The sequence below is a fragment of the Bacillus rossius genome, chromosome 11 (assembly GCF_032445375.1).
Source record: "Bacillus rossius redtenbacheri isolate Brsri chromosome 11, Brsri_v3, whole genome shotgun sequence".
In the NCBI taxonomy this organism is placed as follows: domain Eukaryota; kingdom Metazoa; phylum Arthropoda; class Insecta; order Phasmatodea; family Bacillidae; genus Bacillus; species Bacillus rossius.
In genome coordinates this window covers 48,488,150-48,508,170 of record NC_086338.1, presented here as the reverse complement: position 1 = coordinate 48,508,170, position 20,021 = coordinate 48,488,150, and the positions used below count along the sequence as shown (strand labels likewise).

The following is a 20,021-nucleotide window of genomic DNA, read 5'->3' as shown; positions in this document are numbered from 1 at the left end:
ATGCATTCCATTAAATTATGAGCTATGCTCAGTCATTAAGGAATGACAGGAATATATTTAAGACAGTATTTACTGATATTTCATAACTCGCTGGGAAGAAAAAAAATGGGGGTTTGGGAAAGGGGGAGAAAGAGGAGGGGGGGAGAGAGGAGGGGGAGAGAGACGACGGAATACCGGATGTGAAGGTTACAGTAGCTACTAGTGTTAATCTTAGAAGTCAAGCGACCCGAGCTTCCAGCTATGAGAACGGGTGGAAGAATTCAATCGCTCTTAAAACGGTGCAAAACAAATGTGAACCAAGAGAGAGTTAATTTTTTCGCGACGGTTGGGTTGGATTGGGGGGAGGTAAAAAAAAAAAAAGGGGGGGGGACTGCACTGCGTGCCAATGCGCAATAACTGTGGTAGGCCCTACTTCGGTATGTCCCCATCTCGCGCCAGGCTGAACTCCAAAACGTCCCCAAACGCTTTCTTACGATGTCCCACCTGTAAGCCGGTGACGAGCTGTCCAACAACCAGCCGGCAGCACATTACGTCACTTTTTAAGTATCTGAACACACGTCGTGATAATGCTTGATGTCTGATATCGTTAAGACGTGCTAAACCGCACGAGATAATTCCTGTTTCATTCTACTAGTACGGGGTAGCATTAGCAGGCATTGTAGAAATAGCGGAAACAGCCGCAAAATGTTTGAGTTTAACTCAACATAAATCAGTATTTTGGAATTACGCCATTGCTGGTTTTCACTGAATGCCACAGAGAAAACTCGAAGAACAACAAAGAAAGATGAACACACACACACACACACATACACAGAAGACAAGCCGAAATCAGCAGATCCCAAACGTTAGTCGATGTTCAATGTTAAAAATGTACGTGTAGTGGCGTAGAACTTGGGGAGTGGTGGAGTTGTACTGAAGCTACTATGCTTCCAACTGCTGACGCACGCGAAGACACAAAATCCGTTAGTTCCCGGAGCTGCCGCCGCGTGTCGCTCCACTCCCGGGGATGACGAGAACACACGATGACGTCAGCCGCATCTTCGCCTTCTTCCTCACGCCTACGCAACCACCACCCCTCAATCAGCAAGGACCCGGTGGTGGCCTACATGCCAGGCGTTCTTGTAAAACAACATTTTTGTCTGATAGTTCTACTCTCATGTATTTATATACAAGCAATGCACACAGAATCAGACGCAGTACGACGCGATTTCGGTCTGCGAATGGAACGATTCGACAGTCGACGTAGCTGCTCCGGCAACGAATTCTAGCGGCGGGTGCGGAAAGCACGTGTGATTAGCGTCCTCCAGAAAGTTAGTTAAAAAAACACATTTATCACGCGCGGCATTATTTTAACGGATTCTACGCTACATTTCGTGTCCAAGTTTCGTATTGCTCATTACCGACGTCAGATAGCGAGTACTGAAAAGACTAGCTAACTTTATTTTTTTTCACGTGACAACGGCTAATAAATCGATGAACGCCGGCTGCACGCACGAAAAAGTGTCCCATTACGCATTTTGTCCCGTTACGCGGTGTCCCGTTACGATAATTGTACGCTTGCGCCGCATCTATCTCTCTTACACTCGATTGGAACAACCATCGATTTGACTTTTTCGAGGCACATTAAACTTGAAACACTCCCATTCGTTTCCTACTTTTCCTATCATCGTCCTATCCTTTAACAGAATAACACAGATTGGAAGAAGTTAAATAGCAAACATGTATAAAAGTTATAGTTAAAAAATAATCTGTTCGTTAAAGTAATAAACATATTTGAATTAATGAGTGCAAATAAAAGTAAATTTATCAATTAAATTGTAGATTTCATTTCACTCCTTTGTATCCATACAAAATAGTGATAATTCAATAAAAATGATTCAATTTTATTCATGAAAGTATGCAATCATTTCATCAATGTTTTGCTATGACGTTGTCACGTTCAACTATCGTCCGTAAACCGACTTTACAGACAACCAATTTTTTTTTAATGAACTACCTTGTGTTCAACGACGGGGATTTGTAAATTCGTACTCGCTGAGCCATCAATCAGAAGTGGTGGTCTGTCGCCACTTGCGCGATGTTTCGAGCCGTCTCCTGACCAGCGGCGGATCCAGAGGTTCACTCTTAGTTTTCAGAGTAGCCAGAGAAAAAGAAAAAAAATGTCTTAAAATTACTAAATTTGTATTTAAGCTACTCACACTACACATTAACATATCCAACCACCAGATTTTATATGATTCCACAAGAAATTCATCAATTATATTAAAATATTTTGTTGGTTTCAGAAACAATCATTTTTTTGTCGGCAATATTAATGTAGCAGACAACTGGGTTTTACCGGGTTGGGCCGGGGGGGGGGGCACTTGCCCCTGGTGGCCCCCCCCCCCTTGGATCCGCCACTGCTCCTGACGGTCATCCCGGGTCCACGGGTCCACGGCGCAGGTGTGCCTCCCCTTAGGACCAGCTGTGCCGCGACCTCGCCCGAGTGACGTCACGCAGGCTGGCGGGGTGGGGGGGGGGGGGCCGTCGTCGGCGCGCCAGGGGACTTCTGCCGCCCATCATCAGCGTTCCGGGAAGCTCGCCAGCTGCAGTTACTTTGGCCGAGTGCACAACCATTCCCCCTCCCCCCCCCCCACCCAGGCCATCCCCACCCAACACGGGCCATCCCCACCCAACACGGGCCCTGGCTTGCAGTCGGGGACGCACCACAACGCCGAACGTACAATAACGCCGAATGTCAAAATTGACCACAACGCCGACAGCTAGAAAACTGCTGTGCACCACAACGCCGAAATACATTAACGCCGAAAAATTGTCATTGCAGGACTGCCACAAAAGGTTTTGTTAGGTAAGGTTAGCACACAAATTCATTCAGTTGTTTTTCATGTTGTTCCTTTGCCGCCCCCCCCCCCCAAATTCCCCGCAAAATCATTTTTCGGCGTTGTGGTAACGACCCCTTGCAGTCCACGCGAGAAACGCACACACGCAAAAAAACTCCCCGACGACGATGTTCATAAAACTACGCTACACGCAAAAAAAAAAAAAACACAACGTGAGCATCAGACAACATTCCGCTTACAGCGCCTCGGCTTTCCGTTTCCGCCTGCCGTATTCCGAGGTTAAAAGTGTTCCGAAAACATTATTATTATTATTATTATTATTTTGAAAAGCCGCAGACGTTATTTCGTGGGCGTACAAGGAAAACCAACTAAGTCCATGAGATATTCATATGACAAAGTCCAGTTTAATGTGTTTCATGACAAGTATATGATATAAGTATATTATAATGTTAGATTAAACATGTTTCAGTACCGTATATATTTTACAATATTCTACAAACCCATATGAATATTTAAAAATCAATTTTTCTCATAATTTCATTATATGGACTTAAATGGTTTTCCTTGTACGCCCACGATTTGTATAGAAGAGCACGGATTTTTATATAATTACTAGCTATTGTCCGGCATGCGTTGTAATGCCTCAATAATTTTTTTGGTAATATTTTTTTAGAAGAGTGAAAGGTAAAAGTTCCGTATCACGTATCTTCATCCCGATGACATGATCCCGTATGCATTGATCCTGTGGTACAAACATTGCTGTTTAAATTCAGTACGTCTAAAGATCCTGGCCCAACAAAAATCGTGATATAACAATGTATGATCGAAACAAAATAGATTTTTAATTTTTATCCAACTTAAAAGATCATAATTATTCGTTATATCACAAGTTTTTGTTACGTGCAGGATTTTCCGACGTACTAATTTGAAACAGCAATCATAATGTAGCCCACGATCAAAATGTACAGTATAATGCCATCAGGATCAAGGGATAAACTTGGATACGTGATACGGAACTTTTACCGAGTGAAAATTGATAAAAATGTGTTTTTTTCAGAATATAAATAATGAAACAGCCAAAGTACAAATTCTTGAAAGCACGTATGGGATTTGTAATACACATTTACCTTCATTTCTCCGTTCGAATCTCACAGACGTCCCAATGCACGACGAGAAGACTGCGCATACAGCCCACAGCCTTGCGCTTAGAGGCGATACCGCACTAGAAGCACCAGCTAGCGTCGCTCTTATCATTCTGCCTCACTGTCACAATAATCCCCATAACGCTAGGCAACCAATTGAAGGAAAGTCAGTTTATTTCCGAACTCAGGGTTGCTGGCGCCGGATTTGCGTGGAATTCTTAAAAGGTCACCCCAAGTACAGGCATCCTTGTTTTGTTTTTTTCTCCCGCCTTGCAGACGCCCACAACCTAGTTGCTTCACCCCCCCCCCCTCAACCCTTTTTCAGCCCCTTGTGGTACGCGGATCGATACCCGATAACATTACGCCATTAACTACGTCATTCCTCTGATCACCTCCGTCCAGGCGGTCAGGGCGCCTGTAATGAAACCAGGCTAGTGTCTAATCTCGCAGCCGGAGCAGACAGGCTGAAAGCTGGACTGACGTCACGACTACGCACGTGTATTTGCACACGAAGGAGATAAAGGGACCTAAAGATCGCATATTAGATCCGACATAACAAAATGGTATAATTTTTTTTTTTTGAAATGAAAACGTCTAATAAATCGATGAACGCCGGCTGCACGCACGAAAAAGTGTCCCGTTACGCTCATTGTACGCTTGCGCCGCATCTATCTCTCTCCCACTAGTTGGAACAACCATCGATTTGACTTTTTCGAGGCACATTAAACTAGACACACTCCCATTCGTTTCCTACTTTTCCTATCATCGTCCTATCCTTAACAGAATAACACAAATTGGAAGAAGTTAAATAGCAAACTTGTATAAAATTTATAGTTAAAATAATCTCTTCGTTAAAGTAATAAACATATTTGAATTAATGAGTGCAAATAAAAGTAAATTTATCAATAAAATTATTGTAGATTTCATTTCACTCCTTTGTATCCATACAAAATAGTGATAATTCAATAAAAATGATTCAATTTTATTCATAAATGTATGCAATCATTTCATCAATGTTTTGTTATGACGTTGTCACGTTAAACTATCGTTTGTAAACCGACTTTACAGACAACCAATTTTTAAAACTATTATATAGTTTTAGTTTGTAATCGTTGTTAAAATAAAAATATATATTTGCCTTCTTGTCATTGGTTGAGCTGTAAAAATGAAAAAAAAAAAAATAGTTATGATCTTTTTTTCACATTTATGTGCTTGTCCGTGTATTGTGATGTAAAATGTAATGTCACTATGTATAGTTTAATTTTTTTTGTGTGTGAGATTGTGTTTTTTTTTATTTAAGTGTGTTTTGTATGTTATTGCGTGTTTCATGTGTTTGATTTGTGTCATTATGTTAATGACCTTCAGCTGTTGGATGGCACATAAAACCTAATAAATAATAATAAATAAAAATTAACAACGTTTTTTTATCATTGATATTGAATTTTATTTTCGTTAAGGCAGATATCACACTTCAAGATATATTCAATGACCATTACATAGTGACTATTGGCAATATTATCACAGGCGAAATCACCCCAAAAATTAATTCAATACAACAACTTCACACGCGAAACTAGTTGTAGCAACTAGTCATTATTAAATTCGGGCAACCACCCTTTCTATTCAGATAAGCAGATGGCTGGTTGGTTTTGGTGGGATAACTTGAAGCAGAGATATGGTTTAAATGTCACTAGCACAGTTTCTGAGTTACAGTAAACTTTCTCTGTACGTCTCTGCACTGTCAGAAATTACAGTAAATTTAGGGACTTTTCAAGGAAGAACCTAACTCAAATTAACGAAAAATTCTTCGTAATTTAAAATAACTGAATCCTAACAAAAACTACGCCGTAGTTCGACTTCCTAAATGTATGAATGTATGTATGTATGTATGTGTGTTTCGTTCCGAAAACAGGTAAACACGCACAGACACTATGGAAGTTTCACTTTAAATAAACCAAAAACCCCGACACTGGCGAAGCCTCTCATGAACACGCACAGCAACGCTAGCGACTGGGAGGATAAAGGAGAAGGAGGGGGTAGGGGGGAAACAGAGTCAGTGACCAGCTGTGGAGTTCACCGACACGGGGCGCACTTTCTCCGCACGCAATATGACACACGCTACGCATCCGACCCGGCTCGGCGCGTCCGCTACGCATCCGACCGCCCCACTTGGACGCACTATACACACACACACACACACACACACACACACACACTAGGCTTACCCATGGCACGGCTGACAAGTAAGTGGCCGCTATGCGTGTTAGAAGCGCAACATGAGAATGTGTGCAAGCATGCGAGTGAGCAATGCATGCAAGTGAGCAATATATGCGAGTGAATAAGTATGCAAGTATGCGAGTGAATAAGTATGCAAGTATGCAAGTGAATAAGAATGCAAGTATGTAAATGAGCAAATGAATTAAGTCCGCAAGTGTGCAAATGAATAAATATGCAAGTGAATAAGTATGCAAGTAAATAAGTATGTGCGTGAGCAAGTAAGTATGCGAGTATTCAAGTGAACAAGTATGTGCGTGAGCAAGTAAGTATAGGAAAGAGCAAGTAAGTATAGGAGTGAGCAAGTAAGTATGCGAGTGATCAACTGAATAAGTATGCAAGTGAGCAAGTGAATAAGTACGCGAGAAAGCAATTGAATTAAGTATGCACGTGAGCAAGTACGCAAGGTAGACTATAATGCAAAATCATGCCTGCATGCACCACACACTGGTCGTTGCACTTTTCGTAATCCTCTGAGCGTCGCACTTCCGTTGTACCTTTGAATATATATACTGTATAGAAGTCGCCAGCCCAGGTTAAAATTTATAATACGGTTTTGAGGTAGTTGGTTAATCCACCGCCGCAATCGCCACCATCTTTAGGGCATCGACTTGTGGTGGTCCCTAGCGGACAAGTGTCGAACTCTTCAAACACCCCTTCCCCCTCCCCCTGAACGAACTTGAGCTGCATTGAATGAAAGGTGGGGGGTGCGGGGAATGACAGCGGGCGACAGGGCTGCGCTCTAACGTGTAAATAACAACTAAGACGATACAGGGCGTTACGGCAGCGCACTGCAGCGGTGAAGTTCCCAAGCTGCTCATCTTACGCTTTTGAAAAACGTAGAGTAAATCCTATGCACTCGCGACTTCTATACAGTATATATATTCAAAGGTTGTACCGTGAAGACATCGCCTCGGCCTATCAACCGCCGGCTTTGATACACGTTTCATTAAAACAATTTCGTTGCAACGGCTACGAGAATCTTTCCGACGCGGCTTTGGAAAGGATATCTGGAAAGAGTCTGGAACATCTGGGGGAAAGGAAGAACTGGCAATGGTTCGATGAATACGCTAGTGGTTTGCGATCAGATGTAGCTCTAGAAGTATTTTAGTCGCGAGCATTTAAGTAAAAAAAAAAAAAGTGCCACATTAAAACACTACAACTTCACGAAATAAATTAAATAAAGAGACATATGTACCACTGGCTTCGAGAAATTACTTCATAAAAATTCAACGATTATTAAAAAAAAAGTAAATTAGAGGTTTGCTCTAACCATAGCTGTAGGTACATGATAACGATTGTAGTTACCCTTATAAACAATACTCATTACCCAACTATTATATTTGCAAATTACATCACTACTGTCAATCGCTATTGACATGGGACAGTACATTATGATGTATTAATCATTGGTAGTTCAAAATGGTTATAGTTAAAAAAAAAAGATTAATTCAAGATGGCTTCCGTGTCAGCCCCATGATCGATGCATGACGTGACAAGGCCGCATGAAAGAGCCACGAACTGCCAGTCATGCTGCACGACGGTGAATGTCATCCTCGACGCCAAGGTAGAACGATATTACGAGACTAGTTGATAAATAAAATCAAAAATCTATACATAAAAAAAATATTTTTTTACGTGACATCTAATAAATCGACGAACGCCGGCTGCACGCACGAAAAAGTGTCCCGTTACGCACATTGTCCCGTTTCGCTGTGTCCCGTTACGCTCATTTTATATTGCTCTTTGCTAACCTGAATCTCCTAGCATTGCGACCGAGTCCGTGGCGTAATTCTGTTTTCATGCATTTCAATGTAACATTTTCATTGCTCTTTGCTAACCCGTTCCTCCTAGCATTGCTGCAGAGTCCGTGGCGCAAATATATTATTTTTGACTGCAGCTTGGTGTTGGGTAAGCCATTTTCCTTCACATCGTCCTTGAAACACTCATTCGTTTCCTACTTTTCCTATCATCGCCCTATCCTTAACAGAATAACACAGATTGGAAGAAGTTAAATAGCACACATGTATAAAAGTTATGGTTAAAAGAATCTCTTCGTTAAAGTAATAAACATATTTGAATGAATGAGTGCAAATAAGAGTAAATTTATAAATTATATTGTAGATTTCATTTCACTACTTCTTTGTATCCATACAAAATAGTGATAATTCAATAAAAATGATTCAATTTTATTCATAAAAGTATGCAATCATTTCATCAATGTTTTGTTATGACGTCACGTTAAACTATCGTCCGTAACCCGACTTTACAGACAACCAATTTTTTTTTTATAGGCTTAAACATCGCAGGGGCTAAATGTTCCCGCCTACCTGAGTACACAATCTGTGTGCAAAATTTAAATAAATGCTCAAGATATCCGAGTGGAATCTGTTTGCGAAAAACCATTTAAGAATTCGCCGAGGTCGGATTGGTAGTAGTTGCTTCCTCATTTTGTTTTCAAACTGTAATTTCATTAGAGTGTAAATGGAAAACACCCGTATTTTTTTTTCAAACTAACTTTTTAGACACGAAGCACACAAAGGACCTGCGTTACACCTTCAACTTGTTTCTCCGCCATATAATGTTATGGTTACCTTTCAGATATCATAGTTGCACTGCGCACGACGAGAAAACTGCGCGCCAGTTCACAGCCTAGTATTTAGAGGCGATACAGCGCTAGAAGCACCGGCGAGCTTCGCCCTTATCATCCCGCCTCACTAACAAAAATTTATTGCAAAATACATTATATTTGTTTGCAGTAACTTTGCCTATAGTAGTAAATTTACTGACAAATATTTGGCACTTTTACAAAGTACATATACTTATAAGAACAGTATACTGGGAAAAAAAATTGTTTAATTTAGCACTTTCATCTATAGTTCCAAAAATGTTTAACTTAACACGTTAGTTATTGATATGTAACATCTTAGCTCTCGCTAAACAGCATTTTGTAGGGGTTATTTCGTGAATGGAAGTCGCATGGAACGGAATTTTGTAACCACTATGCTGCCATCCGTGGCGAATGGCGCGAACCGGAGTTCGCAAAGCCAAAGGGAAACTATGGTATTAACTGTTTAATGACTTTTAACATTACGGGCAGTAGATTAATAACATTTCTTATAGAAATTCAGGTTCAAAGCCGGGGTTTTGTATTTTTTTAAAAGGTCTTTTACGATTTTACCGAAGAAACTTCCTTGTGTAGTTTAAAATTTTGCTCTGAAAATAGAACGAATCAAAAGCCGACGTAGCTGCGGCAACGAATTCTAACGGCGGGTGTGGAAACTTATGTTAGATTCGCGTCAAGATAGTTGAACACACGATTTGCATATATTTACCACGCTCGGCGTTAATTTAGAGAATTCCGCGTTAAATTTCAGTGTCCCAATTTTCGCATAATAAGTGAATTTGCAACATGAGAACAAATTAATTTTCTCGTTAGCTAAGGTTAGATGTTACACATCTCTGGCGAGTGCTGAAAAGACTAGCTCACATTTATTTTAGAACATACTTTGGTTTTCTATAAACATCAGTGTAAAATAACACCAACTGTAACCAGTGGCGGATCCAGAGGTTCAGAGAAGCCAGAGAAATAATGTCTTAAAATCACTAAATTTGTATTTAATCTACTCACACTACACATAACATCCAACCACCAGATTTTATGATTCTACGAGAAATTCATTAATTATATTAAAATATTTTATTGGTTTCAGAAAAAATCATTTATGTCGGCAATATTACTGTAGCATACAACTGGTTTTTCGGGAGGGGGGGGGGGGCACTTGCCCCTGGTGCCCCCCCTTGGATCCGCCACTGACTAACAGTTACACGACCAAATTATAAAAATTATTAATTCTTTGATAATGTAAATTTTACGATAATTTTTTTTTACAGTGTACGTTTCAAACAGCCACCAACAACTCCTGACAAACAACCGCAACAGAATAAAATTAGGAATAATCAAAAATTCCCCGTTGCTCCGGGGCTGAGCCGGCGCCGTTACAAATCACAAACACCCCTCCCTCCCCACCCCCCCCCCCTAAAATTTCAGTAATCGGGCGACCTTCGACCCGGAGTCTGCCGGCCGAACGCTCGGCACAGATAGCCGCGGACTGCAATCTGCCGCGCAGATAGCGCGCAGCCTGCGTTATCGGCGGCGGCTTTCAGGCGTCGCAGCTGCTGGCAGGGAACAGCACGGGGGAGGAATTCCTTCAGATGATCAGCATGCTCGCTGCAGTCAGTTAGAGGTGTTCTTCCGCACTTTGGGACACCTCCCTCCCCCTTGCGCCTGTCCGGGCGCACACACACGGTGCGCAGAGCTTCGGGAAAAAAATTGGTTGTCTGTAAAGTCGGTTTACGGACGATAGTTTAACGTGACAACGTCATAACAAAACATTGATGAAATGATTGCATACTTTTATGAATAAAATTGAATCATTTTTATTGAATAATCACTATTTTTTATGGATACAAAGAAAGAGTGGAATGAAATCTACAAATTTAATTGATAAATTTACTTTTATTTGCACTCATTAATTCAAATATGTTTATTACTTTAACGAAGAGATTATTTTAACTATAACTTTTATACATGTTTGCTATCTGTGTTATTCTGTTAAGGATAGGACGATGATAGGAAAAGTAGGAAACGAATGGGAGTGTTTCAAGTTTAATGTGCCTCGAAAAAGTCAAATCGATGGTTGTTCCAATCGAGTGGAAGAGAGATAGATGCGGCGCAAGCGTACAATGAGCATAACGGGACACTTTTTCGTGCGTGCAGCCGGCGTTCATTGATTTATTAGACGTTGTCACGTCAAAAACAACGCGGTTCGAAATCTACTCAATCTATCCGAACGGGGTTCTGTTTACGATTAATCATTAAGAGATTTCGCGGAGGGCCGATAAGTAGTTTTGTTCCCGGACTTAAAAGATTTCAAACTGTATTTTTAGAAGAGTGAAAATGGCTAAAAGGCACAAAACAAATTGGTACAGATTCTCGAAAGAACTTAAATGGGACTCGCATTTAGCCTTCATCTTCATTCCTCCGTCATATAATGTTACGGTCGCCTCTCTAATCTCATAGCTGCCCCATGCACGACGAGAAATCTGCGCGCCAGTTCCAGAGCCTTTGCGCTTAGGGTCGATAACCGCGCTGGAAGCACCAGCGAGCTTCGCACTTATCATCCCGACTCACTAACGCAAATACACCCCTTCTGTAAATCTGTCCCGACAGATCTCTCTTCATTTGCTGTTTGTTCATAAATATGGTTAACAGATATTTACTAACTGTAGTCCTAGTAGCAGCAAAAATATTACGTATTTATATAGTAACTAATTATAATTATTCTTCCGAACACCATATTCAAAGGAGTTATGGTGGTAAATTTATTGAAATAGCCTTTAGAGAAAAATAATGTCATAAAATGACATTTCGCTGTTTCGAGGACGCGACATACTTTTCCAGCTGATACTTCTCCCCCCTAATCTCATTTTAGAGATGTGCCAAGTCAATTTTATTCACGTCGGCAGGGAGAAACGGAAACAATCTTACTTAACAAGGAAAACATATTTTAAGAGCAAATTAAAGTAAAATGGTTAAATTAAATAGTTATTTTCATTACCATTATTTCCCCGCAACATATTTACAATATATAGTGAAAAAAAGAATTATTTTTGTGTATCCAGTTGTATTTTAAAATTAAAATATTTAAATAAAATAAGCAATTGATTTTGTTTGTGATTTGGCACAGAGAGCAATTTTTCCGTAAAACTCATCAAAATGTATTTCAACGTAATATATTCAAATAAAGTAAGCAGTTAAATGTGTTTGTAATGAAAAACTGTAACATAACCATTATACATTTGATTTTGAAAATATGAATAAACTAGATACTCAATAATGAACAATTTGTATCAAAAATAAATATAATGTTCAATAATATTTGTAATTGTTCCCAAAGGTTCACATATTCTCAAAACTTCTATCCACTACCCCCTCACTCCATACCATAATTCGGGAACCACTGATGTAGATAGTTGTGCTTTTACGTGTTTGGAGTGGCGGTTGCATTTTTACTGGTGAAGAAAAAAAAAGGGGGGAAGGAAGCCATAATCTTATGTTTAAAACCTATTTTACCATATGTATTACCTCTGTATTAAAAAATAAATCTGTATTAAGATAAACTATTTTCTGTAAATTGTGTTAAACAATGTTTGATAACACTAAACGTGAAAAAATATATACATAGTCAACTAAAAGAATTAAATTCCTGTGTATTACATTTATATTTGACATACGTTGTCAATCGTTTTTCTTCTCTTGTTCGAATAAAATCAAGATTTATATTAAATGGAAAAGGGGACGAGATATATGCATCCGTTCTCCCAGTGGCGTAGCCCGGATTTGTGTATGAGGGGTGTTAAGAAGCATGCCCCCCCCCCCCCCCGTTATTAAAGCGGGGGGTCCGGGGGTTCTCCCCCGGGAAAATTCGGATTTTAAGGCGTAAAATAGTGCTATTTTAGCAGTTTCGGTACTTAAATTTAAATATTGTAATGGTAAAATTTTTTTAATTTTAATATGAAATTTGTTTGAGTGATGAATAAGAAATTAATTAAAGATTTGGTGCAAAGGGGGGGGGGGTGTTTGAACCCCTAACCCCCCCCCCTGGCTACGCCCCTGCGTTCTCCCCTTTAACGATGCACCACACCTGTATTATGAAGAATTTTTTTTTCCACTTAGACAGCCACCAATGACACTTAATGTCAAAAAAAATTAAATGTTATTTGTAGGGAATCCGCGGTTGATATTTGCCCCCCCCCCCCTCCCTTTTTTTTTGTATTCTAACATTATCCGAGTTAAAAAAATACGCCGGAAAAAATTGCTTCTATCAATGAATTTTATATCAAATTATTAAAGTAAATTTGTTACTTTGTAGTATCTGAGTAAGTTAGAGATAATCCTGATTACATGATGTCAGTGAAACCTGGAGATCTTTGCTGAAAGAGATTTAGACTAGGTACATAAAAAGTGTGAGGAAGAGAAAAGGGAAAAAAAGTGGGGAAGATTCCCACAAAAAATATATTAATTCAACAAACTAGGAATAGTTTTCTACACACAATCGCTGCAAATTGATACTTTGCTACACAGACTATCGGGCATCAGTGGCGTAGCCAGGATTTGTGTATGGGGGTGTTAAGAAGCATGCCCCCCCCCCCCATCCCGTATTAAAGCGGGGGGTGGGGGGGTCCTCCCCCGGGAAAGTTTGGATTTTAAGGTGTAAAATAGTGCTATTTTAGCAGTTTTCAGTACTTAAATTTAAATATTGTAATGGTAATTTTTTTTATTAATTTTAATATGAAAATTGTTTGAATGATGAATAAGAAATTAATTAAAGATTTGGGCTAAGGGGGAGGGGGGTTGAACCCCTAAAACCTCCCCCTCGTCGCTTCGCCCCTGTCGGGCATGTGTGTAGATAGCCTATGGGAAGTTATGCGGCGAATGATAAAAGGGGGGGGGGGGGGGGAGACCCCAGAATTATAAAGACACAAGTTCCGTATCACGTATCGAAGTTCATCCCACTATCTTTATGACATGATCCTGTTAATTTGATACCGTGGCACATGATGTTTGCTGTTTCAACTGAGTAAAGTCGAAAGATCCTGTACAAGAAAAAAAAACTTGTGATAACTGAATTCTGATCGTAAGCAGAATACAAAAATAAAAATACATCCCACAACACCTGACATTCTTTATTTGTTTGTATTCGGATAGTAGTCTTTGTTTGGTCCGGATATTTGGACGTTTTAAATTAAAACAGCAAGCATCATGTAACACATGATAAATATATACAGCAACATGCCATTAGGATCTAGGGAGGAACGTGGATACGTGATAGGAAAAATTACCTAAAAAAAAAACTCCCTTTTTGTGCTGGAGGCAGTCGTAAAGGGGGACGCACCACAACGCCGAACGTACAATAACGCCGAAAACCATAACTCCGAATGCCAAATTGACTACAACGCCGACAGCTAGAAAACTGCTGTGTACCACAACGCCGAAATACATTAACGCCGAAAAATGTCATTGCAGGACTGCCACAAAGGTTAGGTTAGGTTAGGTTAGGTAAGGTTAGGTTAGGTTAGGCTAGGTTAGGTTAGGCTAGGTTAGGCTAGTCTAAGTTAGGTTAGGTTCTGGTATTTCGGCGTTAAGATACATTAAAGAAACACACACAAATTCATTCAGTTGTTTTTCATTTTGCTCCTAACCCCCCCCCCCCCCCCCCCCACCATCCGCGCAGCAACATTTTTCGGCGTTACTGTATTTCGGCGTTGTGGTACACAGCAGTTTTCTAGCTGTCGGCGTTGCGGTCAATTTGGCATTCGGCGTTATGGTATTCGGCGTTATTGTACGTTCGGCGTTGTGGTATTTCGGCGTTGTGGTAACGAACCGTCGTAAAGCTGAAGTCACAATGTCACGACACGCTCAGTAGCCAATGAAATACACGGTCGCTGTGACGTCACGACAAAATACGCGACCCCTGACGGCCCCAAAAGAATATATTCTATTTCTTATTTTATCGTGCCGTTCTGCCCGACAGAAGGCAAAACGAAAACGTAAACGTTACAGGAGAAAACCTTTTAAAAAAAATTTAACTACTTGGTAAATCTTCATGCGGAAAAATTAAATTTCGTTTTCCATGTAGGTACATACACTTTAATATTTGTAGATCTGTTTATATAAACGGATATCATCGTGTTTATGGTCAATGTTTTATTGTAGAGTAGTGAAGAATTTAAGAACGGACGCGTTCAGCGAAGAACTTTTTAATTAATTAAGTTCAGGCTCATGGTATTCTGTGACATTGGGTTAACGGACTACAGAATCAGAAAAAAAAAGCAAGAAAAAAATAGCACGTTCTTTTACTCTTATACGCTGTTTTTAGTACATTCTATACTGCATTTTATGGACTTTTTTTTCCTTGAAACGATTTGCCGACAGCCAAATCAGAAAATTGTCGGGTTAATGTTTTCGTGGTATTGTGACACTACACTGTTAACTCTGTCGTGCTAGAAGCCTGCACGACGGTTTGTCGGGCTTGTCGTGTCATGTCGTGTTTGTCGTGGCATCGTGACTCCAGCTTTACTGTGACACCACGATGATAGAACGTAATAATGCTAAAACAATGCTTCAAGGAAAACCTTTTTGGATATTATCAAATTTCCCCTAGTATGGCATGTATGCAGGCCTAGTGCAACTGTATCGTCACACGCCACACGCAAATCCCTTGTCCACAGATTCCGCTGGCATTCCGTGCGAACCCTACATATTTACGCCCTTGCTATCGGACAACGTATCTTTAGTTACTGCCAATCAAATAGCCCGATATGTACCCAAGAAGTATTTAAAATCGACACGATAGATAGCGTTACTACAGCTAGCTAGTTATTTTGTACAATCAGAGAAAGAGCGTTAATACTTGTAATTAAAATATATTTGACATGTATATGACGTTAATTAAATGTATGAATTAACTAATAAAAAGTATGAACAACAAATATATATTTGTTTATAATGTTTTTATTACGGTAATGTGGTACCTAATCACTTTTAGGAATTAATAAAATGAAATTAGCAGGTATAATATGGACCAAAATGTAAAGATATGTTTATATATATATATATATATATATATATATATATATATATATATATATATATAACTTTCATTTTTCTTAAATTGTATCGAGAAGTCTAGCAATTACAAAGTCTGGAGGCGATTATTATTAATAATAATACTCTATGCTAGTGACACCGTTCGAGGCTTAAAAAAAAGTCGAAATTTTTTTTTCAATACATTCTATCGTCACGCACTTTTATCACGTTACTTCATTTGTAGATTTATAGATGGCAGTGTAGTCGGCAAGGGGGGGGGGGGTTAGGGGTTCCAACCCCCCCCCCCTAGCACCAAATCTTTAATTAATTTCTTATTCATCACTCAAACAAATTTCATATTAAAATTAATAAAATTTTACCATTACAAAATTTAAATTTAAGAACCAAAAACTGCTAAAATAGCACTATTTTACACCTTAAAATCCAAATTTTTCCGGGGGAGGACCCCCGGACCCACCGCTTTAATTGGGGGGGGGGGGAGGCGCATGCTTCTGAACACCCCCCATACACAAATCCTGGCTACGCCACTGGTAGTCGGTAATAGTATTCGGCATAGATACAAGTCTGCGGGTACAAAAAAACAACGTTCAAATTCTAGTCTTTTAGGATATATGGTCGTTGCTGCCCATCAAAATAGTGAATCTTCGCTACCAGCGTCTCAATTGTCAACTCCACTCCGGATGACCGAAATAAAAATTTCCACAGTATTTTATATAAAAAAGAATATACAGTGAACGAAAAAGAACGGCAAACTACTGAAGTTGGCATTACAGCAATTTCATGTTCAAGTGGAATATATTACTTTTTACTTCAACAATTTTTCTTACATACATATAAACTCAAAAGATGACCGCAACGCCACGTCAAAACGCATTTATGCCAGGCAGAATGATTTTTAAAGGCTGCAAATTTTTTTTTCCATTGAAGTAGCAGTAACAAGAGTGGAATCCACGAAAATATGGTAATTTCTTAAGGTACGACTTTTCCGTGATTTTTTTTTTCCTTCGAAATACCATGGCATTCTTAGTTTTTTTTTAAATTTTATTTCTTATATAAATCTTCGACTAAATCTAGTTCACGTCAAACATGTCTACTTAATGTATCAATGAATAAATAAAATCGATAATCCCACATTTCGGCGATTTTAAATTCCAGATAGTTTCTGACATATTACGTACTGCTTTTCAAAAGTTATTCAATCTATAAATGTTGCATTGTTTGGTTTGTTTATCACATGAATTAGATGTTTTTCGCGTGTACAGCACACCCAACAAGACAGAGCCTTTAATTATTATCTAGTAGTAATTAACTAAATAAATAATTTCTCGTAAAATAAACTTATAATGGGCACCAAAAATTATAACAAAAATAAGTTTTGGAAATCACTCAGCAATACGATACGAATAACGAAAGAACGTTAGCAATTTTTTTTAATGCTATATGATACAGCTAGTTGGGTTTTCAAATGTCATTAATTAATGCACTAGATTTAAAACTACACAAATAGAACGCGAGAAACAGTACTACGCAACTACGTAACTGCAACGCGGAAAAAGCATTCAACAGCCGCATGACACACGCAAATCTGAAAAGTCCCAAATGGGTGGGGCTTGCCAGATACAACCGGAACCGAGCAACCCAAAATGTTTTTATGTATTTCGAGATCACCTTACATTATGCATCTGCAATCAAAAATAATCACATAAAGAAATAAACCACATACCATCATTTTGTAATTCATTTTTCTCGGCGCCGCTGCATTTTCCATACGAACTGCCATGTTTTCAAGGTTACTGTCCGTTGACAAGTATGTAGGGGTGTGCCTTCTGCCTTTAGCATATAAACATCGCACATACACACACACTTCCACAGCTGATTTCCGTATATAAAAAAAAAGGCCACGTAGGATTGATCACAAACGAGTATAAAAATTTATTCACTACGAATCTTTCTGCTTAGGTACGAAGTGCTGGAGGTTAACAAATTATATACATTAGCAATTACTTTTTACTAAGCATTAGTTGTCTATGTAGGAAACACATCTATCCACCGGACTAGCCACCATCTTGGCACTGTCAGTGTAGTTACGCGCGGCGGCCGCTAGGTGCGCGTGGCGTGTGACGTCACTGGGGAGGGGCGCGGCACGAAGTAGCTTGGGAGGGGGAATTAAAAGGAGGGGGGGAAGGGAGAAATCGCAGGCAGGCCGGCGCAGTCGCTGAATGCGGTACAGCATTCACCAAGCGTTTCGTCACATACAGTGTGTCACGGGGCGGGTGGAAGTTCATTAATCTTGAATACCGATAGAGGGATCCCGAGGAAAACGGAGATAACCGCGAGTAAACCTACACACACACACACACACACACACACACACACACACACACACACACAAAAGGAAGCGTTTCTGAAAAAGAAAATAAAAGTTGACAGTTGTCACAACAACTTTCACGACCTTCGTATTCCCCTTCATTTTCTTTCTCCTTCCTAAAAATAATTAATGACGTAACCAGTACTGAGCAGTATACAGAATTCAGTAAGAATACGAAAAAAAGTTTAAAATTACCCGGAAAATTTTATTAAAATTCATAACGAATCTCAAAAGGCAACGAAGAAGAAAAACGCATACATGGTGAAAATAGACATTTTTAATAGCAATCTTGGGAATGACTCTACAAAAAAAACCTAACTTCCATTAACAGGTTCGGGACAGAGCCACATTGACTTCGCCCTAGAAATATTCAATCTCAATCGGAGTTTGTTTGCGGTCAATAAAGACCTTCATAAGGCATGAATTAGGGAACCGGTATAGTCTATTACTACAGCCCCAAGAATGAATAGCCGTTATTAACCATGCTATCCAAACATTAAGTAAAAATTTTCACACAAATTACTGAAGAATACTCGGAAGACCTGGCAAACTTTTTAAAAACAGTTGAAAATTTATTAACAGGTTGGCTGTTATTTTCACACTTTTATAGAAACTTACTTACGAAAAGGAGACACCGCGTCATCTTCGACAAGTCATAAGAACTACAAGCAGCTATAGTTAGAACCTCCAGCAACAGGAAAAAGGTTGAATTACGAACAACCCCCCCCCCCCTTTTTTTTAAGAGTACCACTTCTCAATATGCTTTTTGAATTGGATAAACCCTTGTATAATATCGTTCTGTAAATTCCGTTTTCCTGTTTTGAAGGACTTTTTCACCAGGAAAATATGCTCAAAGTTGGCAGCCAGACTAATCCAAAGAGCAATTTTTGATAAAGTGTGAAAATATGTAAACATGGTGTCCACACAAATCTTTATAACATTTCCTCTGACTTTTCCATGATCAAAATTATTAAATTTCTCTGACCAATTAAAAAAAAAAATTACCTATTTTTCCATTAACTGAAAAAAATACAGACAATCCAGCCTCCATTATCCCTATAGATGTATTATTTCAAACAAAACCTTGCATACGCAATTTTACAGTGTTTATAATATGCATTAAAACACCATCTGGGAAAAAAATGTTTAAAGTCTGGGTGATGTTACACCGGAGCATGACATTCATCCCCCCCCCCCTCCCCTAATTTCTACCACTGAGGAATTTCGACTTTTCCAGGCTTTGAGGTAAATTCCTTGATCAATTTAAACTTACCTAACTTTTCCCTCACTTTCCAGACTGTGGACACCCTGATGAAGAATGTTAGTTTCCTCAAGTTAAAGCATAAATTATTAGTAACACTTGATTATGAATTATTTTTTGTCACTCTCCTTCTACCAAACTGTCAGCGGATAGAGAAATAAAATCTAATAGTGTATCTTCGCTCAAAGGTCAAAAGGTCGCAATGCCAAAAATTTAATTTTTTTTTTGCTTTGATTATTGCTAAACGTGAAATTTTTTTGATTGCCACCTACAAGCAAAATAACACATATAATCAGCTGGTACAACTAAAGGAATTCAACCAAACGTCAACGAGTTGTAAGGAGATGGTTTTATGCAGCTTATAGACACATGACATTTTGCACTTTGAGGGACGATATTAGAATTCGTTAAATAAAACACAGGTATGGCTATAAAATGATCGAACCATCATATAATGGTCCTT

At 39.2% G+C, this 20,021-nt stretch overlaps 1 protein-coding gene across 8 annotated transcripts in view; it reads right to left on the bottom strand.

The window, feature by feature from the left end:
* Window positions 1-20,021, bottom strand: part of LOC134536923 (protein alan shepard) — a 249,193-nt gene that overhangs the window by 171,811 nt on the left and 57,361 nt on the right. Inside the window, exon 1 of one of the 8 annotated variants that reach the window (XM_063377014.1) lies at window positions 17,653-18,028. The exons of the other annotated variants lie outside the window; for them this stretch is intronic. Coding sequence (XP_063233084.1) covers window positions 17,653-17,709 — 57 coding nt within the window. The 5' untranslated portion in view covers window positions 17,710-18,028. Of the gene's footprint in view, window positions 1-17,652; window positions 18,029-20,021 lie in introns of those variants that run through there. 8 annotated transcript variants of the gene reach the window in all.